Source organism: Papio anubis, chromosome X (assembly GCF_008728515.1).
Source record: "Papio anubis isolate 15944 chromosome X, Panubis1.0, whole genome shotgun sequence".
Lineage (NCBI taxonomy): Eukaryota > Metazoa > Chordata > Mammalia > Primates > Cercopithecidae > Papio > Papio anubis.
The window spans coordinates 3066247-3092292 of NC_044996.1; the positions used below are offsets into that span (position 1 = coordinate 3066247).

General features: G+C 46.2%; 2 protein-coding genes across 2 annotated transcripts in view; both read right to left on the reverse strand.

Annotated features, from left to right (window-relative positions):
• LOC101024933 (melanoma-associated antigen 4) overlaps positions 1-26046 on the reverse strand; it is a 463021-nt gene that overhangs the window by 102079 nt on the left and 334896 nt on the right. The window lies entirely within an intron of this gene.
• Positions 6190-25864, reverse strand: GABRQ (gamma-aminobutyric acid type A receptor theta subunit). The gene is made up of 9 exons (XM_003918429.4): positions 25411-25864; positions 23312-23400; positions 18155-18222; positions 16576-16796; positions 14424-14506; positions 13887-14024; positions 13142-13294; positions 11942-12198; positions 6190-11171 (listed from the first exon to the last, which is right to left on the reverse strand). The coding sequence occupies exons 1-9, from the start codon at positions 25557-25559 to the stop codon at positions 10431-10433; spliced, it is 1899 nt and encodes a 632-aa protein (XP_003918478.1). The 5' UTR covers positions 25560-25864; the 3' UTR covers positions 6190-10430.

Here is a 26046-nt window from a genome sequence, read left to right on the forward strand (position 1 = left end):
TGTGAAAATGTTCAGCATCACTAATCATCAGATAAATGCAAATCAAAACCACAATGAGATATCATCTCACACCAGTAAGAATGGCTATTCTTGAAAAGTCAAAAACAACAGATGTTGGTGAGGCTGCAGAAAAAAGGGAATGCTTATACACTATTGGTGGGAATGTAAATTAGTTCAGCCACTGTGGAAGGTACTTTAGCGGTTTCTCAAATATCTCAAAACAGAACTACCATTTGTTCCAGCAATCCCATTACTTGGCATATATCCAAAAGAAAACAAATTTTTGTACCAAAAAGGCACATGCACTAGCATGTTCATTGCAGCACTAATTCATAATAGCAAAGACATGGAATCACCCTAGCTGTCCATCAATGGTGGATTGGATAAGGAAAACGTACATATACACCATGGAATACTATGCATTCATAAGAAAGAACAAAATCATGTGCTGCAATTTGCAGCAACCTGGTTGCAGGTGGAGGCCATTATCCTAAGTGAATTAACACAGAAACCAGAAACCAAATACACACTGGGGACTACTAGATTGGGGAGGGAGGGGAGCAAGGGTTGAAAAACTAACTGTTGGGTTCTGTGCTTAGCACCTGGATGACAGGATCATTTGTACCCCAAACCTCAGCATCAGGCAATATAACCAGGTAACAAACCTGCACATGTACCTCTTGAATCTAAAATGAAAGTTGAAGAATAAGAAAAAAGGCTTTGTTAAAAGATATTTGACATAAAAACCTGCATTATATGTAAATGTAATAAGCTTTGACACATGTATACCCCAGAAAACCATCACCACAATAAAGAGAGTAAACAGATGCATCACTCTCAAAAGTTTTCTTCTACCCATCATAACTTCTCCTGTAGGAGCCCCCTCCCTGAACCTCCATTTCCAAGAAACCATGCATCTTCCTTCTGTTACAATAGATTCTTATACATTTGGGGAAGTTTTATATAATTACCTAGAAGTGGTATACTTGCATGACATGATAGGTGCATGTTTAACATTTTAAGAAACTGCCAAATTCTCACCAGTACTTGGTATTGTCAGTCTTTTCCATATCAGCCAATCTGATAGGTGAATGGTAGTATCCCATTGTGATTTTTAGCTTTTTTCACTTAGCATACACTATGATCTGAATGTGTCCTCACAAAATTCATGTGTTGAAACTTAATTGACAATGTGATAATATTAAGAGGTGGGACCTTTTAGAAGGAGATTAAGTCATGAGGGTGGATCCCACATAAATGAAATTAGTTCAAGAGGTTTGAGGGAGCTGTTTGCCCCTTTCACCATGTGAGGACACTGCAAGAAGTGCTGTTTATAAAGCAGAGAGCCCCCACCAGACACTGAATGTGCTGGCACCTTGATTTTGGACTTCCCAGCCTCCAGAACTATGACAAATAAATTTCTAATATTTATAAATTACCCACTTTAAGGTATTTTGTTATAGCAGCCTGAATGAAGACAACCTAATTCCCTTGAGCTGTTGCATATATCAATAGTTTCTTCCTTTTCATTGCTAAGTAGTATCCTATGTACAGATCTACCATAGTTTGTTTAGACATTACCCCATTGAAGGACATTTGGGTTGTTTTCAGCATTTGGGTATTATAAATAAAGCTACTATGGACATTCACGTACAGCTTTCAGTGTGATCATACATTTTCATTTCTCCAGGATAAATACCCAAGTATGAAGTCTGGGTTGTATGTTAGTTGCATATTTTATATTTTTAATTAATAGACATTATAGAACAGTTCTAATTTATAGGAAATTGGACAGTACTGAGAGTTCCCAATAGCCTCATCCTCTTACACAATTTTGCTTATTATTAGCTTTTTGCATCAGTATGGTAAATTTGTTACAATTAATGAACCAACATTGATAAATTATTATTAACTAAAGTCTATTGCTTACTTTAAGGCTTACTTTGTGTTGTATATTTTCATGGTTTTAAAAAAATGTCCAATGTCATTTACTCACCATTCCAGTACCATATGGAATAGTTTCATTGTCTTAATGAATTTCTTGTGCTTCACCTATTTATGCTCACTCCTTCTCCCTGAATCCCTAGCAAGCACTGATCCTTTTATATCAATAATTTTGCTTTCTCTAGCATGTCATATAGTTGGAATCATATGGTGTATGGCCTTTTCAAACTGGCTTTTTTCACTTAGCAACATGCATTTAAAGTTCCTCTATGTTTTTTTCATGGCTTCATCGCTCATTTTTATTGCTGAATGGTATTTTTATTCTGAGGTTTGAATGTACCAGAGTTTGTTTATCCATTCACCTATTGAGGGGCATCTTGGTTGCTTCCAGCTTTGGGAAATTATGGATAAAGCTGCTATAACATTTGTATGGAGTTTTGTGTAGAGATAAGTTTTCTACTAAATAAGATAAAATATCAAAATCTATGATTGTTGCATCATATGATAAGGCTATGTTTAGCTTTGTAAGAAACTGCTGAAGTGTCCTCCAAACAAGTGTACTATTTTGTATTCCTACCATCAATTAATGGGAATTTCTGTTGCTCAACATCCTAACCAGTAATTGGTATTGTCAGTGTTTTATATTTTAGGCATCCCAATATGATGCAATGATATCTCGTTGTTATTTAAATATGGAATTCCCTAATTATAAATGATGCTTATCTTTTCATATGCTTATTTGCCATCTCTAATTTTCTGTGATAAGCTATCTTTTCATATCTTTTGCCCATTTTTAATTGGTTTGTTTGTTTTCTTATTATTGAATTATGAGTACTTTGTATATTTTGGATACAAGTCCTGTATCAGATATGTGTTTTGCAAATATTTTCTCCCAGTCTGTGCTTGCCTTTTCATTTTCTTAACAGTGCCCTTCCGTGTGTTAATGAAGACCTTCCACCATCAAACTGGGATTTGCAGCTCCTGGTAGGAAACACTTCAGGCTGACAATCAGCCTCTATATGAGAATGGGGTCATTCAAAATGAGCCCCAGGGTGATTGCTGTGGGGGTTATGTAGGATGAAGTGTGCCATCTTGTTAATCTCATCCACCCATGATCAACACCCACCCGAGTCAACACCTGCCCCACCTCTGTTCCACATACTTCCTCTTAGCTGCCCTCACTCTTGACAGGACCCTCATCAGAATTCAGGAACCCTGAGATTCCAAAAGAGGTTGACTTGTGTTTTCATGAAAGAGTTCACTGAAGGTTTGGGTCATCTGCAGATTCACTGTGTCCAGGACCAACTCAGCTGTCGAGGATTTTTTCTTCCTCAGCTTTGGCTTTAGTGTCTTTGCTGCAGTTAGCCTTTCTTATAGCCAGAATGGGGTATACAGCCTGTGATGGTTAATTTTAGGTATCAAGTTGACTGGGCTATTGTCCAGATAGCTGATAAAGTATTCTTTCTGAGTGTGTCTATGAGGGTGTTTCTGGGAGTGACTGGCATTTGAATCAATGGCCTGAATAAGGAAGATCTGCCCTCTGTCAATGTGGGTGACGCCATTCAATTGGCTGAGACCCAGATTGAACAAGAAGGTAGAGGAAAGGCAAATTTGCACTCTCTCTCTTCTGGAGCTGCGACATCCATCTTCTTCTGCTCTTGGACATCAACTCCAGGTTCTCTGGCCTTTGGACTCTGAGACTCGCACCATCATCTTTCCAGGTTCTTGGGACTTTAGCCTGGGATTGAGAGTTACATCTATTGGCTTCCCTGGTTCTGAGGCCTTCACTGGACTTACACTGAGCCACACTGCTGGCTTCTCTGGCTCTCCAGTTTGCAGATGGTATTTTGTGGGACTTCTCAGCCTCCATAATTGCATGAGCCAATTTCCCTAATAATCTTTTTTCATCCCTCTCATACCTACCATATATGTATATGTATATGTATATGTATATATGTATATGTATATGTATATGTATATGTATATGTTTCTATCCTATTGCTTCCAAACCTCAGAGGTGAAGGTAGAAAGCTTACAGAAGAAAGGTCTGCTCCTAAACCTGTAGATAGTTGGGGACCAAGTTTCAGCTCCTGGCCCCCATGTCCTCTGGGATTTTGGTAGTGTGGCCTGTCAGAAATAGCAAAGGTGCTGTTTTTCCTTTTCCTGGGGGGAAAGGATGAGGAGAATGACTGTCTGCCTGGAGCTTCTTCTGAATACTACCTGTAGTAGACACTCTCACTGATGAATGGCAGTATTTTAGAATTTTTGCATATGTTACTGGCTTAAGATGAGAAGACTACTACAAAGGGAGGGCATGAGTACTTTTAAGTGGGGAAATGACAAAGTAACATCCTTTCAAAGATCAAGGGAAAACACCTATGGTTGCCACTAGTACAATTCAATAATATATGGTTCACCCCTCCTGTGTACACAGCAAACTGAATGTCCTGGCTTCCTATAGTCGGGTTAGGCTATGGTATTGGTTCTAGCTAATGAGTCGTGAGTTTAAGTGAGGTATGTTCTTTCTGGCTGCAGCATTTAATTACTAGTGTGAGCCCCACTATTTTCCCTTCCCCTTACTACAAAGATTATAGAAGCACACAATGAAACCTCTGTCAGCTTGTCCCTGAGCTGCTACCATGAGCAGAAGCTCCCCTGATGACCGGCATTAGATGCACAATGTGAGAAGGAAATAAACATTTTTGGGGGGTCAAGTCACTGGAATTTTGGGATTGTCACAATAGCAGCACCTAACCTTTCCTGACTCATTATCTGATACTAAATTGGGTATTTCCATGTAGTTAGCCATTGTCTGGTGGTGTGATGGGGCAGTCATTTTTATTTATTGGAGAAGAAGGTGGAGATTTCACTTTCTTCACGAAAGGATTTACATACTTCTCCATGGAGAGTGTATCAGGGTGGGATTTCTCGAGGCCTGGCCCATACCAAACTAGAGTAACAAGAGGGTTTTTGATTAGGTGAAAAATGTTATGCTTTAAGAGGCAGACCAACAGTAGCAATAGAAAGGTGTGTTTGTGTGGTGGCCATGGAGGTGTGCCTTTCACCTCTCCAGTAAGAGAATCTGCTGTTGTAGGCGTTGTTACTTATCAGCTACAACTGTACTTGTGTGGAGGCCATGCTTTCCCCGGGGCTGCTCCCATCCAGGGGCTGAGAGGAGCAGGGATGACAGTGCTGGCCTGTTCCCAGCCTGTGCAGGACCAGAAAGCACAAGTAACTGCATGAGCAGATGGCTTTGACCCCTACGCCACTTATCACAGTAGTACCAGTGCTCCTTCCCCACTTTGTACCTGTGGCCACATGGGGGAGCCCTTTATGACCAGCTGTAGGAGGGAAAGGGCCCTAGCTGGTTTATAAATGAGCTGGTTCAGTCTGTGCGTACAAGCTGAAAATGGATGCCACTGCATGTCAGGCACACCTGGGAGTGGTCTGGGAAGAGAGTGGCAAGGGAAAATCTTCCCTTAATGGGTACAGCTTTGAGCACCTGGCCTGGGGTCAGAATGGGCTAGCTAGCTGGTCAGGGGCCAGGGAGAGACAGGACTAGAAGAGGCTCCCAAATGAACAAAGTCTTGTCCAAGGGCACACAGAGTGCTTCTGAGAGAAGCGGGTGGGGAGGAGTTGGTGGGTGGAGAGCTGGGGTCCATAATCTCCAATAAATTTTTAACCTCTTTTCCCAACCCAGAGTGATACTGGAGGGAGACTTCCCAAGAAGCTGGCGTAGTTCTACTCCCTTTTGTTTCTCTTTGAGAACACTACCTTGGAAGATATCACTTCTTTTAGGTTCTTTCCCCCAACCCTTTTGTTTTGTTTTGAGACAGTCTTGCTCTATTTCCCAGGCTGGAGTGCAGTGGCACGATTATGGCTCACTGCAGCCTTGACTTATGGGCTCAAGTCGGGGCTCTCCCCCTGTAAAATTGAACTAAACTTCCACTTTGTATTTTGGCACCACAGTGGCCTGTTCTGTTTTAAAAGTTTTGTTTTAAAAGATTAAGAATGGCTTCTGCAAAAATCAAAACTAATTTAAACTGTGTTGTTGCTAATTCCCCTCAGCTTGAAAACTGTGGTTTCCACTGTCCCGGGGTATGAGGAGGTCGATGTGCAAAGCTGTGGGAAGGCCATGGGAAGTGAGTGATGGAAGCCAGAGGTTTCCTGGGCCCAGACAGCTGTCCTGTGCAATATCTTCTAATCCAACAGAGAAGAAACACAATGACCTGGTAGAGTACTTGCTATTATATTTATTTTTCTCTTTTAGCTATTTACAAAATTTTATTTCAGTATATTTTTCAGAAGCATAATTTTATGTTTCTTCATATTTTACTTTGTTAAAGTCCGGACCAGTCAAGGTCTTTTTCATGCAAAGATGTACATTTAATGAGGACAAAGAAGCCACCTAGTCACCTCGTGAAGCTCTGCTGCTTTGTGCCCCTTTTTTGGTCAGGTCATCCAGAACACCCAGGTCTTGGTCCTTCTCTTTTCTTGGTTTTCACTGCCTGGGCCCAGCATCACTTCTGAAGACCTGCATGTGTTTGATTTTACTGTATTTAATCTGCTTCACAGAATGTTACCGACTTGGCTGACCTCTGAAGAATCCCCCAGTACTGCCCTATGTCAGGCACTACAGCCAGTTGTGCTAAATTCGGGCACCTTTAGCTCTGCTGATGATTACTGATCCTGGGCATGCAGTCCGTCCGGCAAGATAGTGAGTGCAAAGTCTCACACAAATTGAGTCAATAGAAGTGACCCTGAAAAATGGGGCTATTTCATAATTTATCAAAGAGAAACTTTAACACCCTCCCCTGAAAACCCAACACTGATAATACAGATTTTATATTGATCACAGGACACTACACAACAAACACAAACACACTACACTTTTAGTAGGACGAGTCACGATTTCCTTTGATGTTGGGCTATGGAATCGCTAGAAAGTTACTGCTCATCACCACAGCAGGGTACCATGCGAGTGGATAGTTTAATAAATGCATTCATTAGTTAATAGCTTTAAGGGTTAGCTATTATATATATGGAATGAGGAAACCTCATTAGGAATGGCCATAGTCTCAGCAAAGCTCAGCTCTAAATATGCAAAGACTTTGCAGCCCTGCTATTAACAAGATGACATGAATTGTAAGAATACATTTGACAAGCTCTATTAAGACCCACCAGATCATCCATGACCTGTGCAAAGGCACCTAACAGCGGCAGATGGAACTGGCAAGAACTTGGTAGGAAATGTGTCACACATCCCTACAACAAAATGACACTTCAGAAGACAGACAGGGGTATCCTTCCCATGATAGTGGCAAAGAAGGGATCCTCGGGGGCGGGGAGTCGATGAGAAGGAAAGAAATGGAAGGTGGGTAGAAGAGTAAAATAGGGGTTGCTGCATCCCAGATGCTGCCCAAGCTCCAAACTACCAAGCATTCTGCATTTCCAGAGTTACTTGGTGTGAGGTGACGAGAGGGAGGGGATGGAGGCAGCCAGCTGGATGGGGGGTGGGTGACTGCAGGCTGGGGTGGGGCTGGGAAGGGGTTGGGGACAGCTGAGGACTCAAATGACGCAGACGACAGACCACATACAAGACTCAACAAGGGGAGATCTGGCAATGTGCAGGCTAAAATGACCAAATCCGTAGCAAACTCAGAAGGTTCATGTTCCTGAAAGGGTGTCACTGCCAAATCTCCACCTCATTTTGACACTTAACCTACAGAGTATGAGTCGCAGTAGAGTTCAACTGCTCTCATTGCAGCACGTTAGGGCAAGATATTCTTTTTAAGGTATAATATTATATCTAGCTCTATGGATCTATAGAGATATTTACAACTGGCCTCGCTGCCCTTCCTCTGTGCTGTGAAGCCTTCATGTGCATTGCTTCCAGACAAATCTTAAAACCCTCCTTTTCTTTCCACTGCTCCAATCTCCCTTTATGGCTTTATCCCAAATGAACTGCTTGCTGCCACAAGGATGAAAGCATCTCCAGGGTCCTGGAGACCCAAATCCACGTCAACCAACCAAGGCTTAGGCTCCAAGAAGCCAGCTTGTCAATAGCCATGTTGGGAGCTTCAGACATGGGGTCACTGCTCTCCCCTCAACCTGAATCTCTATATGGGGTATCCAAAAATAAAGAGGCAATTTTAGCTCTTCCAGTGGTAACTTTCTTGTTTTCAAATGTCATACAAGATTTGTGTGTGTGTATGTGTGTGTGACTGTGCAAGTGTCTATTCTCAATGCCTCTTTCAGCCTCACTCCCCAGCCTGTTACCCCTAAACATGTTCTTCTAGGACAAAGTGAAATGCTCAGTACTTGCAGCTTCTTCCATGGATTGACCACTTCCTACCTCAAGGCACTAGCTCACCACTTCTTAGGACTACATTCACTTCCTCAGTCTTCTATCTAGGAGACAGCACAGATGGATGGAGGGACAGGGCAAAGAGCGGAAGGGAACCGGGAGATGCTGCTCCCTGGAACAGGAAGTTGGAAAGAAACAGTCAGTTAAGCAGCCCGGCCAAATAGGGCCCCTCCACCGTATGGGAGCAGGCCAAGGGAATTCTAGTGATTCTAGAAGGGTCACCAACAGGGAATACATATGCTTTCAGGGGTATTTCCTTTCACACCCATCCAAATCAGATAAACATAGATACGCAGACATGCCCTTATATACATGCACTCAGCATAGACCCAGTGTACACAAGCACACACACACATACATAAGCCACACTTTTACAGGGATGTGCACACACAGGCATGCATCCACATGTTGTAGATACAATTCTATACACACCAATGTAGATTTACACCACTAGACACAGGACTGTACAGCTTCTCAAATGGTTGTATATGTACACACACCCACCCTGATGCATATGCATACACCCAGGTATATACAGAAACACAAACACAGAAGCACAGTTAAAAGGGTGAGTGGGTAGAGGGCTAAGGGACTGAGGGAGAGACTGCATAGGGAGGAAGAGGTGGCATATGTTGAGTGCTCAGGGAAGTTCACTCCCTCACAACCTCCATCAGTGAGGTGGAGCTGCTTGGCAAGTTGGAATGCTGGCCAGTCCTACTTCCGTTAGGGGCCCTGCTCAGTGGGCAGAGTGTGTTCTCCACCTGCTCACATCACGTTCATTGGCTTGTCACCAGCCTATTCCTGCAGAGATGCCCCAGGTGCTGTAGGATGTGGTGGGGGCTCTCTGGAGCACCCTCTTTGGGGAGGGAAGAAAAGGGAATTCCTCAGTTGAGAGTCAGGAGAAAAAAGACAAGAAAGAGCAAGTGGGGTGGATCTACCACTCACTGGCTGCACATCCTTAAGCATGCGGCATAAGCTCCATTCATTTTCCTTGGAACACTGGGGACAATGTGCTTTGCCTTCCCTGGCTTACAGGGCTCCTGTGAGGCTTCAGTGATGTAATGGGTCAGGGAGCTTGTTGACACTTACTATGCACTAGACAAATAGAAAGGATTAGTATATAGATTTACAATAGATAGTCATCTGCTAGTCTAGATCAGATGGTAAAAGAGCAAGTGTGAATTATCCTAACCTTAGTGTTTATTCACCAAGTGCTGTAACTGGTGATCAACTCAGCAACTGATAGAAAGCTAACTCCTCACTTAGACAGATGTATTGAATCTCTATTGTCAAGCATTCTGAAGCAGAAATATAGGCAAGACAAGTTCCAATCCCTCCGAAGAGGCCAGCTCAACTGTGTAATTTCCAACCTGACATCATCCCCCACCCTCTGCCAACCCCACAAGCTGGGTATGTGCTCTCTCATCCTGATGTCTCACTCTGCAGCCCCACTCACCCACATTCCCCTTCCACCCTTGCATCTAAACACCACACTCAAATGCAGCAAATACAGTGGGGGAAAGGCACTTACAAATGCTCCCTAAGTGTCCTACAGGCAGTTCCCTGAACTTCCAAGCCATGGTTAGCCCTTTAGCTGTGAACCCCAGCCCAACCCAGCTTGACTTTCTTCTATAAAGCCCTAAGCAGAGGGTGAGCAAGATCCATAATCCCTAGGAGGAAACAAAAAAAGAAGAAAAAATGTAATGAAAAAGAAATGTTGACACCTCAGTGGGGACAGAAAAGCCCCCAGAAACGTTTATGGGCAAGGCCCAGATCCTTGCCCCATTCCCCAACCTGGCTCTTCTCTGTCCTCTAAACATTTCCAGGGGCTTTTCTATGCTTATTCCTTGTTACAAGTCTTTGAAAAGGTGAGAGTCTTCTAGCTGGAAAGGAAATCCATGTGCTGTTTACCTCCAACTCCTACTCAATCCCTTCCCTTCCAGCTAGAACATGTTCTTTCCAGTTACTCCCCACCTCATGTTTATAAAGAGAAGTATGAACTCATTGGATTGCCCAAATAACCACAAAATAAAAGGAACAAAGGAAAGAGGGAAAAACCCAAAAGAAACTGTGAAATGAGCACAGCCCAGTGCTCCTGCCCTTCTGGAGCACTGGGGGACTAATACATATGGTATACCCAGTAAACAATGTTGAATAACCCAAAGGCCAGAGGGAAGAGGAACCGGGACCACTTGTCAACCTTAGGGACGTAGTCAGGGTTAAAGAGATCAAAGGAGAACCCTTCAGTGAAGGAGCACCCAGGGCTTGGGGGGCAACTATCCTCAGACTCTGAGCTATTGTCCTTCTCATGGCCATGGGCCATGAGCTCATCCTCATTAAGGCCCCAGGTACTGTTAGTATCACACTTGAGTTGCTCCTCAACGGCAAGGCAGCCACTCTTGACACTGTTGTCATCAAGGTCCCGGCCTGCTTCTTGCACACCCTTCTTGCCATCGTGAAGCATGGGCTTCCCACTGGGGCCATGACCATGGTGCTCATCTGAGCTCAAGCTCTCATCGGAATCTTCATGGTCATGGGTAACACCACGGCCATGGGCTTCGGCACGGTTGCGGATTTCGGTAGGAATAATACTGTCATCAGCCTGGAAACCATTAAAGCGAACACCATAGCTGTGCCGGGCCTGCTCTGAGGTGGAGGGGAGATCACTCAGGCTTTCTCCAGTGGCCAGGGGGGCCTGGCCTGAGAGAGAAGTGAGTGGGCTGAGGCTTTCCGAGGTGGCCAGCTGGGCCTGCTCGGAGGTGGACGTCAAAGAACCGAGGCTTTCCGGGCTTGCCAGGGGGGCCTGCGCTGGGGTGATGGGGAGAGAGCTGACTCCGTCTTCCACGTTAATCAGGCCATCCTTTGAGGAGATAATGGATAGGCTCATCAGTTTCATATCGCCTAGATGGATATGCACTGGGGGGAGGGAGGAGGGAAGGGACTTCCCTCATCAGCACTTGCAATGTTACTGCTGATCTCTTTGACAGATAGAGCCAGCTCCTCTTGGGGTCTCTGGTGTTCAAGGGGTGAGGAACAGGACCAATCGGCTGTTAGCATGCAAGGGAAGGCTATGGAGGCTGCCAAACCAGTGTCTCGCTGGGGGCAGCTGCTCCCTCAGGAGTGCTGTGTGGTGGGTGGATGCCTGCTCAGGTAGGCAGGACCAGGCTTTCTGCGAAGGAGGGAGGTAGCTGGGCATTAACATACTGCCCACAGCAAAAGCCTCAGCATTGCCTTGGGAGTCTGAAGTGCCAAGGAAGGAGGGGTAGGTAGGCCAGCCTCTCCGGTGACTGTCTTCCTTTCAGCCTCCCTGTGCCCATCTTCCCTTCCAGCTTCATTGCCTGCTCTGGAAGCATGCAAAGTGGACCAAATTCAGTCCAAAGGTCTGGAGAAATTTAGCTCTGCCACTTACTTGCCTTGTGACCTTGGACAATGATCATCTATAAAAGAGTGATGGGAAATAGTACTACTTCTTATATGTTGTGTGTGTGCTCTGTGTGTGTGTGTGTTTTGCATGTGCGCCCGTGTGTGTGTGCATATTTAAAAAGCTAAGAAATGCAAAAGGGTCAAAAGCGCTAAGCCTGGGCTCAAGAGGTGCTCAGGGAAAGCTGATTGTCAGTCAAAAAGTCAAACCTGCACATTTCCCACCACCACTTGCTGGTAGCGGTAGTGGGCAATGACTCTTCGGGGTCTCCTGCGTCGCCTAGGCTGGCGCCGAGGTCCTCGACTGTAGAAAAGATAGTTGATGTAGACATACTCCAGCAAGGACAGGAACACAAAGAACAAGCACACGAGGATATAGATATCAATGGCCTTGATACAGGAAATGTTGGGGAGCTTATCCCGCAGATGTGAGTCGATGGTGGTCAGGATGAGCATTGAAGTTAGGCCTGTAAGCAACACAGTACAGGCTTAGTCTCCTCTGATGACTAAGATTCTTGGCAACCTATTGGGCCCACAGCCAAACATCGTATTTGGGATGAGGAGGGCCCACAGCAAAGGCCTTCAGCTCTCTCTTTATTCCTTTTCCCCCATCTTTAAACTCAGCCTATGCTTCAATGGTTCAATGACTTCCTATTGCTCTTAGGGTCAAGTCTCAAACCTCCAGCCATGGCTTCATAGCAATTGACATCTTCAGCCCCACCTTGTCCTATGATGGCTCTTTTCCCTTTTGCCTTTCTTTAGTTATTGGGAAGGTTTTCTGAGCCCTAAACTATCACACAAATATAAAGCTTTAGTCCAGAATGTACTCCTAAAGAGGGAGGCTGAGGAGTCTGCCCACAGATGGTGAAGGAGAAACCAGACCTGGATCTGGGACACACTGACATTCTGCTGGGTGGGGCCAGACAAACCAGGGAGTTGATCTCTTAGGTCTCTTCTTGGTACTGCTCAAAAATTTTTCATGGCTCCCCATGCTTAGACATAAAGTACAAGGTCTTCCTAATCCTGACCAGGCTGTCTTTCTGCTGCTTTCCTCATTTCCTCAGCTCCTCTTTCAGACACCCTGTGATTTAGCCCGCTTTTAATGGCCCCTATGATCTAAACTTATGACTTGTCCATTTACTTATGGATTCAAGAAATAATGAATTCTGGTACTCGGGGCTCAACAGGCCAAGATTGCAACCTTGATTTTTTTTTTCACATCTGTCTCTAATGTTGGTCTCTCTATTGGGGATTGGCTGTGCACCTGTACGTAGGTACAAATGTCTATTGGAAAAATCCTTATTTCCTTGCCTGTGTAGTCACACACTGTTCCAGGTACTTTTTCCTTACTCTCAACTTTTTTTGAGCCAAATGACCCAAATTCCGTCCAGGGACAGAGACAGAACCTACCAATTGTCACCCTGGCTGCAGAGGAATCATAGTTCATCCAAAATGATATCCAAGAGGTAATAGTGGTGAGGACAGTAGGCCAGTAGACTTGCACAAGGTAGCTGTTAACTTCCCTCTGAACCTGGAACTTCAGTATCAGGCGTATGTAGGAACCTGGCAAGGAGACATGCTGGAATTAGGGTGGCAAGGCTGAGGGGCATTTGCAGGGTGGAGAGGTGCAGGGTGGAGAGGTACAGGATGGAGAAGGAGGGGAAGAGGGGAGAGCAATGGGCAGTTCAGCTTGTAATACTCCATCCAGAGGCATCCAGCTTGGGCAGACCACGGATCTGGTTCTGTTTGTTGCACCAGCAGGTCAGTGACAATGGCATATCTCAGTAGGTGCATGAGCATAGCAAGTCTGCTCTCTCCAGCTTCCTTTCTCACTTGCTCCATGTTAGGTGAAGTTTTGGAATGGGTGAGGCAAGAGATGTTCCCAAAGTGCAAGCAGATGGAGGGTGAAAGACCAGCCCTGAGAGGAGCATGAATCTTTTACACCTGCAGAGTGTTGTGAGCCTGGCTAAGTGCTTCCACAGCCATTCCTCATTGGCAGTGGATGAGCCACTGGGGCTTTATTAAGGGGGCCTGGAACCAGTAGGAAATGGAAAAGGAGGCATCAGAGATTAGGAGCCAAAATCAGAGGCCACTAGGAGTTTATGGAGGTGCAAGGGAGACATGAGACAGGAGAGAAGGAATGGGTCAGACCCACCTGTGTAGAAATACACCTCCTTGCTAGTAATCGTCCTCCCCAGGAAAGTGAACTGAGGGATGTGCAGCTCCTCAGTCATGTGGATGGCGTTCCCATTGTCATCCCAGAATAATATGATGTCTTCAACTGTGTAACCATCTGGGAAGGAGAGAAACAGAGGTAGTCTCAGATTCTTAGAAAGAAAGAAAAAAGACATGCTACAAGCTCCTACCCACTAACTTGCACACACTTTCCCAATAGGAAGGTGACATTTTCCCAGAGGACCGTTTATGCTCTAAAGACCACCTAGTCCCAGATGCCATATTTATACATCTATCCATCAATAAATCATCTATCACCTATCTATCTCTCTACCATCTTTCTCTCTTATTTCTATCATCTATCTATCCTCTATCATCTATTTATTTTGGGAGAGAGAATGGAGGGAGGGAGGGAGCACAGGAGATACACTGTTCCTTTTACTGTCAATTTAGCCTCTGCTTCCCTGATCACCACAGCCCCAAGTAGGGAAGAGGGGGCCATAAGAGACATACGTACAGCTCTCCACCACTAGGTTGCAGGCCTGCTTGTCCATAGGGAATTTATGCAGATCCAGGGAACAGGCTGCTGTAGTGGTGAGTCTGCAAAGGAAAACAAAAAGGAAGGAGAAAGTGAGTCAAGCCTAGGCAAACAACCATTGCTGAGGAAACTGCAGGGGTGGGGAGGGAAGAGTTACCCTGAGGACTGACCCATGTGTAGAAAGGAGAGAGGAAATTTGTATGGTTCAAAGTAACCAAGAGACCTGGCAGCACATAAACAGAGAACACATGTATGGCTGGCACGTCAGAAAACTGCAGGGTGTCAGATGGGAAGGGCCCTGGAGGAAACTGAATGCAGAGACGGAAAGGGGTGCTTCCTACAGAAGGAGTGAGGCTAGCAAGAGAAAACTGTGCTACACCAAATCAGCTGAGACTCCAGATACAATGTGAAGTGCTGGTCTCAAGTGTGCATGTACATTTGGGAGCCTCAATCCAGGCCTGCCTCTGGCCACATCTGTACACAAGCCAGAGGTGCAGGCCTATGTGGGTATTGGGGACTAGCAAAATGTCAGCGGGTATGAAATGGACAGAAGGGATAAACATATCTGTGGTGGGCCATGGCACTGTTGACAGTACATGAAGTGGGCAGGAGCTTTAAGTTGCAACGTGGTGGGAGCATCCATAAGAAGTATCTGGCCAGGCGCAGTGGCTCATGCCTGTAATCCCAGCACTTTGGGAGGCCAAGGCAGGCAGATCAGGTCAGGAGATGGAGACCATCCTGGCTAACACAGTGAAGCCCCGTCTCTACTAAAAATACAAAAAATTAGCCGGGTGGGGTGGCAGTCACCTGTATTCTCAGCTACTGGGGAGGCTGAAGCAAGAGAATTGCTTGAACCCAGGAGGTGGATGTTGCAGTGAGCCGACATCATGCCACTGCACTCCAGCCTGGGCAACAGAGCAAGACTCCATCTCAAAAAAAGAAGAAGAAGAAGAAGAAGAAGAACCTGAGGGGGTCTCAGAGGTTCTGAGAAAGTGGGAGAAGTGTCCAGTGGGAGAGAAGATAAAACACAAGCTCTCTACAGCCTCAGCTGAGAGGTTCTGCCCCATCCCTTATTCTGCCCTTCTCATCTGCTAACCCCAGCTGAGTCCCTTTCAATTGCTTCCTTGAAATAATTTCCATTTTGTACACTGGATATGGTGTATGCGTGCACGTGTGAGTGCATGTGTGTTTTTCTCCCTTCTATGAATCCTCCATGTAGCATTATTCAGCTCATTCTTCCTTTAAGTAGAACAAGTGTGACCAGTGACCTGTTCCCTGTGAGTCTTGTTATTTTCTGATTCCAGAGCCTGGGTCTGTGGGAAAGTGGATGGAAAAAGAAAAGAATGGAGCAAGAGCTCCACAGAGAAAGAGAAACCCAGATTAGATCTGTAAAAACCGTAAGAGCCGAACCTTGGTAGCTACTTCTCAGACACATTTTCTGAGCTAAACTGATCTCTTGCATATGTCTTTGGAGACAGTTCGTAGGAGATGCCACTGTGAGAACCCTGGTGACTGTCTCCTATGCTATAACTAGACTAGTGAGGAGTTTCAGCTTGCAATTGTTCTGTGTGTATGGAGAGCCATAGACCAGAGACCCATGCCATACACACTCTGCCCCTCCGCACTCCTGGGGGCCCTGCATGATGCAAATATGACTGATGGCAAAAAGCAGGCCCCCTCATTCACTGCATGGACTTCAGCATTCATCTTCTCCCTCCCTCACTGCGTGGGAGAGAAAAGACAAAGATAAAGAACAGAATGCATGCAACACTAAGGTGGAGGAAGAAGTCTTTCAATTGAGGGAATCAAGGAGGACTTCTTGACTAAGGGGGCATTTGAGTTAGGGATTTCAGGGTGGGCAAGGTTTCAATTCATGGAAAGGGGGAAAGGACTGACCAATCCAGACAGAAGGAACAGCAGAAACCAAGGTGTGGGGACAGAACAGCTAAGGGTGTCTATGGGAAACTGAAATTTCCACTTTGGCTACTAGGTCGAACAAGTGAAGGGGGAAGTTCAAGACAGGTTTGGAAAGCAGTGGGTGCCTTTGTGTGTCCCTTAGAGTGTGTTTGTAGAATATTCCGTAGGAAGAAGGAAGTCTGCTGGGACATCCCCAGACCCCTAGGGGACTCACCGGATGCCATACCGCACCGTTCCATCTGGGTGAAGCTGAAACACGCGATTTTCCACAGTCACATCATGCACGAAAGCATCCTTGCTATTCAGAAAGTAGCAGTCAGGGACCCACAACTTCTCATGCATCCGATAGTCCAGGGTCAAGTTCAGGGTGGTCTCATAGTATGCTAAGCGTGAATCTTTCCAAGTCTGATGAAAAAACATCGTGATCGTGTAGTCCTGGGAAGATAAATGTAAACCCCAGTTGTAAGTTTGGTTGTCCAGCGCTCCATCCTTGGTGTGTGTAGGGTATGTGTGTATGTGTGCATGCACGTGTGTATGCAAGTGTATGAAGTATATCATAACTATATACAAGTGCATGAAACATACAGATGTTTAAAGAAAGAATAAAATGTATCTTGTGTAATTAAAATCCAGGTTAAGAAACAGAATATTACCAATAACTTTCAAACCCCAATGTATCTCTTCTAGAATATATTTCCCTCACATCCCCAGCAGCAACCATTATCCTAGATTTTATGATAATTCCCTTGCTTTGTGTTAGAGTTTTATTGTCTATGTATTGCTGGAAAACATATTGCTTAGTTGGACCTGTTTTTAAAATTTTATCTGAATGAAATAATACTGTATGTATTCATAATTTGCTTCTTTCACTCAACATTATCTTTGTGAGATTCACTCAGGTGGACATGTGTAATTATAATTTGTTCACTTGATTTTCTGGATAATATATGAATGTACCACACAGATTATCATGTGAATAGGCATACCAAAAGCGTGATGAAATAAAAATGATGAAGTAGAAGTTCCACTTTATATCCCTGCCGAGAGCCAAGAGCCAGAAAGCTGCAGAGGGTTCCCAATGCTTCTGCTTCATCAACATTGGTATTGTCTAACTTTTGACTATTGCTAATCTGGTATGTAGTGGGTTCTCACTGTGGTTTTATTTTGCACGACTAACAAGGCTAAGCATCTTTTCATATGTTTCATATATTTACCTGCTGTTTAATTTTCTCCACAGAAGTGATATTCTTGTTCACATTTTCTGATAATTTTTCTATTGGTTTAAAAATATTCTCATTAATTCACAAAATGATGCATATTTTGAATATCAGTTCTTCATGCTGCATGTATCTTAGTCCACTGTGATTGATCCTTTCACACTTGTTATAATGGTTTTGTTTGTTTTGTAAAACAGGAGTTCCATAAATTTGGTTACACAGAATTTCAATGTAGTTGAAATTACTAGATTTATTTTGTGTGGTCTGTGTTTTCTGTGTCTTTTCAAAGAAATCCTACTGCAAGACACAAAGCCAGTGTTCTACACTATCTTAAAAGCTTCATAAGTCTTTCACTTTTAAGTCTGTAATCCATCTGGAACCGAGTTTCTGGATGTGGTGTTGTGGAGGGGTTGAATTAATGTAGTTTTTATTCTGAGTGGCTGCAGTGTCCCAAACCAACCTTGTTCCTTTATGTGAGTTCTGTCACAGGTCAGAACAACTGGACTTGGATTATGAGCCTGCTCCTTGTTCCATGTCCTCTGTTCCCAACCCCATGGCTGGAACTAACACACTTACCATATTCATTTCTGAGATCTGTTCAATGCTGGTGACATAAATAGATATTCTCACAGGCACGGGGGCACCTAGAAGACAGAAAGACGCAATTACATGAAAGGTAAAATAAAGATTAAGAGCATAAACTTGGGAGCCAGACTGCCTGGGTTTGAACCTTCTTTGACACTTGTTAGTTGTGTGATCCTGAGTAAGTCGCCTAACCCTGCTGAGTCTTAGTCTTCTCATGGGTAACATGGGGATAGTGATAGCGCTGATCTCATGGTTAGAGCGAGGCCTGGCCCACGATATGTGCAAAGGAAGGGGTCAGGGCAAAAGAAAGAGAACGTAAGGGGATGAAGCACTCCTTTGAAACGTTTTCCTGATAAAAACTGAAAAGCAATGAGCCCCAAAGCAGGGGCCAAGATTCATGGTTGTGTGTGCACATGTTTATGTGTGTGAGTGAATGTGTGAGCATGTTTGTGGGAGTACATGTGTGTGATTGTGTGAGCTGTGTATATCAGTATGTTCGTGCATGTGAGTGAATTTGTGTGTTCATGTGCAGGTGAATGTGCCAGTGTGTGTAAGCATGTTTGTGTGTAAGTGAATGTGTGAGCATGTTTGTGCTCTTGAGTGTGTTGTATGGAAGTAAATCTGTGAGCATGTGAATATGTGTAGGTGTGTTGTCGTGTGGGAGTGTATGATTGTGTTCATGTGCAAGTGAGGGTATGACCATGCATGTCTGTGAGCTTGTCTGTGTGTGAGAGTGAATGTGTGAACATATACATATGAGTTTATGTGAGGATGTCTGTGTGTGAATATGTGAGGGTGGTTTTGTGGGACTGAACCTATGAGCATGTCCATAAGTATGTGTTTGTGTGGAAGTGTGAGTGAATGTGTGAGTGTGTGCATGTATTAGGATATGTGAGCCTGTTCATGTGTTTGTGTATTTGTGAGTATGTCCATGTGTGAGTGAACGCATGCACATGTTCATGTTTGTGAACTAGTTGTGTTGACATAAGTGTACATGAGAATATTTGTGTATTGAGTGATGTGTCCACCTGTACTGGCACAGTCACGTATATGGAAGACTATATTAGCATGTTCGTGGATGTGAGAATGCTCATGTGTGGGTGAATGCAAGAGTGTGTGTGTAAGCATGTTAATGTCCATGCACCTATCAATACAGATGTGCGTATTTTCAGGTGAGTGAATCTGTGAGTATATTGTGAACACGTTCACGTGTGTGAGTGAATATGCGAGTGCTTTCATGTATGTGAGCATGCTCTTGCATGAATGAAGGTGTGATTATGTTTATGTGTGTATGTGTGAGCATGTGTTTGCATGTGAGGATGTTTATATGTGTCGTGTTTTTGAGTGAATTTGTGAGTGGGCATATTTGTGTGTGGGTGAATGTGAGTATATTCATATGTGTATGTAGATGTGGGAGCATGTTTGTGTGTATGTGTTAATGTGTGAGTGAATTTGAGTGTGGTATTGTATGTAACGTGTGTAGTAAATGTGTGAGTGTGTGTGTGTGAGCATGTTAAAGTGTGTGAATAAATTCGTGAAGGTGTTTGGATGTGTGAGCATGTTTGTGTGAGTGAATGTGTGTGCATGTAAGTGTGTTAATGTGAATAAATTTGCATGTGTTTGTGAGCATGTCTGAGTTTGAGTGAATGCGTGCATATGATCATGTGTGTATGTGGGCTTGTGTGTTTGGTGTATGTGAGCATGCTAATATGTGAGTAAAAGTGAACGTGTGATCATGCTCAGTGGGTGTGTCTATGTGTGAGAATGAATTTGTGAGCGTGTTCATGTGACTGGGTGAGTGCACAGGAGAGGGTAATTGTGTGTGTTAATGTGTGAGTGTGACAGTGTGTGAATGTCTGTGTTAGTGTACTTCTGCCTCCTAGCTTTTTTCACACCCAGGTGTTAGCACTGTCCACTTGCAGGACTCACATGTGTTCATGGATGTGAAAATATGTAGTAAACTGTAAGGCACTGTGGGCAAATGCATTTTTATTGTTCGCTCCTCAGCTCAAAGCTTTCTACAGCCAGTCCCACAGCAAAGCCCTTAAGTCTCCATGTATTACATCACACTGCTGCTAGGGAAACATGCATGATGCTTGCAATTCAGCCTGCTGGTTTTACTGCAGGCTGATTGCCCAGAAGCTGAGCTGCAAAGAGAGAAATGTGTTATTCCAAACCCAAAGCTTCACAAAGGAAAGCTCTATTGGGAATAAGCATCTGAATGGCAGCTGTGAAATAAATGAGCCTCTGTGTTAGGGTACAGCCCAGACTCCAGCATCCAGGCCTGTTGTGAACAAGCCCCAGAAAAGTGTTATGTGGTGACAGGAGTTCCGAGAAACACAGTTCTTGATGACTGCCTTTTGGGCTCCCCACATGCCTTTAGAGAAGGGAAGCTGTGTTAAGCAGGCAACAAGCTCCAGAGGGGCCAGGCAGCCAGCTACACCTCAGTGTTAGACTTCTCTAGACCATTCCGCATGATTCAGGCAACTCCTTTCCTTATGGTGGAATGCTGACGACCCCGAAGGGCTAGGCCAGAAACCTAGTTCAACTAGGACTCCTAGTTGAAAGGAAAGCGGGAGCTGAAATGCAGTTCACATTCCCCTCACCAAGCCATGAGTAGCACAGGGATGCAGCTCAGAGGAAGGCGACATTCTTCTAAGTTATCCCCTTAAAGGGGAACCTTTTGTGCTAGTAGTGGTCAGGATGAGAATTTAGATGAGGAATCCCATATCCTTAAATGGATAATGGGGGTGGGGGGCATGAGAAATGTCATATCCTTAAATGGATAGAGAGGTGGGGGTGGGGGTGGGGGATGAGAAACGTCCTGATAAGGAGTCCAAATACCACGTCTAGGATGGTGGCCCCAGTACATCACTGTCCCACCCTGCCCCCTCAGGAAGGCAGGAAAAGTGGTGGGAGTAATCACCTCCCTTTCTCCTGGAACCTTTGCTGCCTCAACTCCTCTTCCTACCTAGCAGATGAATGAAGGAATGATGAAAATATCTCCTTCATTCCTTCACAACATGGGGTGCCTAAATCATGCCAGGTGCTAAGCTAGGTGAAGCCCTCAAGGGTGGTCTTTTGCCACAATGCACAGTCCCAGTTCTCTTGCCCAGAAGGAATTGGCTTTGTTAATCTTCTCTGGATCCTCCTCCTCCTTTTCATCCTCCTCCTCTTCTCATTGTCCTCCATATGCAAGGAAGGAATAAGGCTCTTGTTTGAACTGGACCACAGTTAAGTGAGGCCTCTGCATGTGGGGTATATGTGCGGAAGTGAGGGGAGGTATGCCCTGAAACTCTACTCCACCTCTGACACAGGGGAATTTGACTCTGTGTCTAGTGGGGGAGCCCTGGAGTCCCCAAACGCAGACTGCCTTGGCCCAGCTATCCCATCAACTGGTCTCTCCTCCCACACCCACCATGCAACAGCCTCAAACCTAAAGCCTGTGGTGCCCCCTTCTGTTTAAATGCTAGAAAGTCCTGAGTTTTCCTTGCCCTCCTACCTTCATCTGTTTGGCTAAATCAAGCCAGGGATCCAGTTTTTCTCACACGCTGCAGGTGTGCACGTCCACAAAGCTTAGGGTAACCCTCCCCAGAGATTGATTCTTGCCCCTGTTCCCTCCCCCGGCCCTGGATGCCTGCAGAGATGGCAACCTGGCCCTGAAACAGTGGGGAGAATGTGGTTGGTGTACTCAAATGGTTGTTGGTCAGCCTCTGCTGAGAAACGTGAGAAAGGCAAGACAAAAAAACGAAGTAGCTATTCCCATGTCACCCATTGGTGCTTGGTGCAACTAATCCAAAAGATCCCAAAGTCGCTGCCATACAAGGACGTGCTGCCTGTACTCTAACACTTGGATTCCCATATGGCCAGACCTTTATCCCTCGGGGACCCACCCAGAAGACACGCTGCTGTTTTTGCAATGAAAGAGCCTGCCTTCTGGCCTTTCTATCCTAGCTTCCCAGTATGCTCTCAGCTTTAATCCCTCGGGCTGTGCCTTCTGCTCTCAGACTCTGGAGGGAGCAAGGGAGCAAAGGGGGAAGCACCAGTTCAGGGTCCCACCTCCGAAGCTGAGGGCCCAGGGCTACCACCTTGGTTTTCCCGGTGGCGCTCCCCAGGCCAAACTGGTCTACCCAAGGGCCGAATCCTCTCAGCTGTGTTTTCTTAGGGTGGAGACCAAGTGTATTTGGAAGACCTCTATTCATATGCATAAATGCAGATCATTGGCTTTCATTAACCCTTTAGAGTGGGAGCTTCCTTTGAGCTGGAATGTAACTAACCTCTTTTTAATGGACCGTTTCTTTTGTTTGTCCTTGATCTAGGTTTTCTAGGTGTCCCCTGGGCTACGGAATGCTGCCGTTGCTATGCGGGGTCAGGGTAGGTTGCCTGTCGCTTAAAGTTGTGTGGTACAGGCTAGTTGCCCTTTTTAAATGGGAGGCTAATTACGAAAATGGGGGAGGAACTGATGTATGATTTTCCTGGGGGGTTGTGTGTCGGTTTCTTTGTCACTTTTAATTTCAGCACCAGAGATCTGAGTAGTAGGCTGAGGAGTTTGGATTTTATTTGGTAGTTAGATAAAACCATTAAAAGTTCCTGAGGTGATCTATCTGGGTTTATAAAGACCACACTGACTGCGGTGTCTTGAATAGACTGGGAATGAGGGAGCTGAGGTGGAAGTGTCCAGTGCCTGGGTGAGTTAAGTACACTAGACAGAAAAGACCATGCTCTCAGTTTTGAACTGGCTGAATGGGACAAGTGCCCAGGGTGTGAAGAATGTGCTCAAGTAGAAGAATATGTGTCCTCCCAGGAGCTGGAGCAGAAAACTCTAGCCCGAGAAACACGGCACGCTGCATCCTGTACACTCATTTCTGTGCTTCGCTCTTTGCCAGCCACACCATTGTAAGGGGAGTGTGGAGGAGGTAGAAGGCCCTCATGTATCTGAAGGCAGAGAAGTGAGAGATATTACAGGGTGCAGAAGGCCTGGGGGTGCTTCCTTGCTGGTCTCTGCAGAGTCAGGAAGGTGGGATCTGGAGAGGCACAGGTGTAGAGCCCACCGGGTACCACTGGTCAGCTTACAGGGCAGGGCTGGCTTGCTGTGTCTCTGCTTTAGGACACCTAACCCAAGTTCTCTTGTGTCTGGATATGGCTTACCTCCAAAATTCGGTCTCAGGCGGACATCGTATCTCGACAGCACCCTGTCCAAAATCTTTTGAACCACAGCTTCATTTGCACAATTTTTGCTGAAACAGAGAAGTCATAAGTAAATGCTGGTCGATTTGGGGCCGACTTGCCAGTGGTTGCCTTGCTAGGGCCTTCTCTTCTCCAGCACATACGCAGACATGTCCAGTCATATGTGTACACACTCTCTCTCCCTGCTCCCCTCCCTCCCCATGGTGAGTCAGCCAGAAGCGCAGTGGTGACGCAGACTCCTCTTCCCCCCTATCTTCCCAGCTTTAATCCAGAGGGTGGGGCTCAGAGACTGGATCCCTGTTACCAGGCAGGACTTGTGGGGGTTGAAGAGAGGAGGCGGTAGGAGAAGGGGAGACGAAGAAGAGTGGGCAGATGAAAGCCCTCAGAAAAATGCATTACCTCAGCCCCCTCAAGAGCCCCATCTTGCAATCAGCCTGGGCGCTGTTTTCTAGGTTGGTGGGGGTCCTCCCTCCAGGGGCACCTGCTTGCCCCAGGAAAAGTCATCTTTCACTCTCAGTGCCCTCGTAAGATGAGCTCAAAGTCACATTTTCCCTTACCTGGGCTAGGGCTGGGCATTTTTTAGTCACTTTTATGTCAACCTTGTTTCTGTACACCTCTGTTTTCCAGACTTGGCATATGGCATAAGACACACAGAGAGAGCCTTGCTGGTGTAGCTGAGATTTATGACCCTCATCCAACCAAACCATTTCAGATTCTTGGGGCTCAGAGCTCTCCTCGGAAAGACATCTATTCTGGGAGCAGGTATCTCTCTTGCTAAGCATGTGCTTCCACCCTGGAGGTGTCTTGGGTGAGCATAGGTAAGTGGACCCAACCCAGCTCTGCGGAGAGCTGACCTTTCCAGAGATCTCTGACATGCTCACCCAATTCACCAAGACCTTCAACAGGGCTCCTTCCCCAACAGGGCTTGTGAATCAGAACAGGCCCCGGCATCACTGTGACTCTTCGAATCTTTGACGCATTGCCCAGGGAACGTCAGCCCCTGCAAATGTGTGTGTGTGTGTGTGTGTGTGTGTGTGTGCGCGTGCGCGCGCGCATGTGTGCATGTTCACTGGCGCAGTATGGTATGTTGGGCACTGCAGGGCTGTTTGCTGGAACCTTGCCAAACCACCCCCCCCCCCCCCCCCGCCTTTTATGAGTACATGTTAATTTCTGGCTTGCCATTTAAACATTGTTAAAAATTACTCCTAATCATCTTTAATCAAAAATTTCATTTTGCAACATTCCAAAATGTGTACATGAATTATTCCCAAATTAAAGCAATGCATTCCCACCTGTTTCCAAGCACACATTACCCATGTGCCAAAGCTCAGGATCTGTGGCCACCCCAAATACACATTTCTGTGTGATTTACATGTAAAGGCTTCAGATATTCGCACATCCAAACAAACTTGAAATCAAAATGAGAAAAAAACCGGAATCTTCAAATATTTTCACACGACTAAGTACAAAAGCATACCCATCCCAGACCACACGATTCGTGGTTATTCAGACACGATCGCACTGTCTGGGCTCCGATGGGTTTGAGTTAATCATTTCTATCTGCCGCATTGGAAAGAGTCCTTCACCCCCTCAACACATGCATGCACGCGCGCGCGCCTCAGGGAATGTACTAAAATGTAGACTCAAACAGGTGTCTCTCCTGTCTATGTTTTGTGAATTGCCCATCATCCTGTACCCTCCTCCCCAATCCCACAGGTGCCAAAGCTGGGGAAAGCTGCCGGGAACCTTAAATCCTTGGGGATGGATGGGCAGATCCTGGGACGAGGGCAACTCCCGCCCCCACCCCTCGGGCTGCGGTTTGGGCACACGCAGGGCTCAGTCAAGCTCCGCAGTAACAGGTGGGCGGAAGCACAGGGCTCCATTTCAACACCCCACTCCCACCTCACCCCTTCTAGGGGCCAATAGGCAGGGCCCGGGCGCCAGGGCTCAGCGAGCCCGGGTCCAATTCCCCCCCAGCCCGCTCCGTCCAAGAGGCCAGAGGTCATCTGCCCGTCTCCATTCCCGTCCCCGCCATGCCTAGCCTGGCGGTGCCCGCTTACCAGTTGAAGAGGTTCAGGACGACTTCGGGCACAGCGGAGGAGAACTCGAAGTGGAATTTCGGGATGGGACTGGGGTAGTTGCCCTCCGCGAGCCAGGTCCTGATGAGCAGCAGGATCACGGCGGCTCGCAGCATGCCTCGGATGCCCATGGCTGGGGCGTTCTGGGCGCCTAAAGGCGCGGGAGATGGGGCCTCGAAAAGCGACAGAGGTGGGGTGGGGAGTGGATCACTACTGGGGCCGGGGAAGGCGGGATTGCTGGCCCTTCCCCAGAGTCGCCTCTACGGAGAGAGCAGCGAGGGCAAGGGAAGTAGGGGTTGCGGGGGTAGGCCCGGATACCGGAGGTGAGAGCCCGGGAAAAGCAACCACCCAGCAGCTCTGCCGGACGCAGCTCCCCCCAGGGCGCGCCCGGCAGCTGCGAGGTGCGCTCCGTCTGCTGCCACTCCTGGCTGCGACTGGGCACAGATCCCAGCTCGCTGCTGGCTCCGCCCACTCCGACGGCGGCGCAGACCCAGCCAATCGGACAGGTGCTAGGAGCCGCACAAAAAGGCGCGCGCTCCTGCCTCCGCCCGCAGCTTGCGCGCCTCCCGGCCCCCGCCCCTTCAGGCTTCTGCAGTCTTTCCCCGGCCATCTCCAGAC

Bases quoted from the DNA above. Each gene is read 5' to 3' on its own strand.
- GABRQ (XM_003918429.4), bottom strand. From the start codon at position 25,559: ATGGGCATCCGAGGCATGCTGCGAGCCGCCGTGATCCTGCTGCTCATC. The intron at 14,025-14,423 runs GTACGTATGTCT...TCTCCTTCCCAG, and splicing joins CAACCTAGTGGTGGAGAGCT to ATGGTTACACAGTTGAAGAC. The intron at 11,172-11,941 runs GTTTGACTTTTT...ATCTCCTCAAAG, and splicing joins TGGTGGTGGGAAATGTGCAG to GATGGCCTGATTAACGTGGA.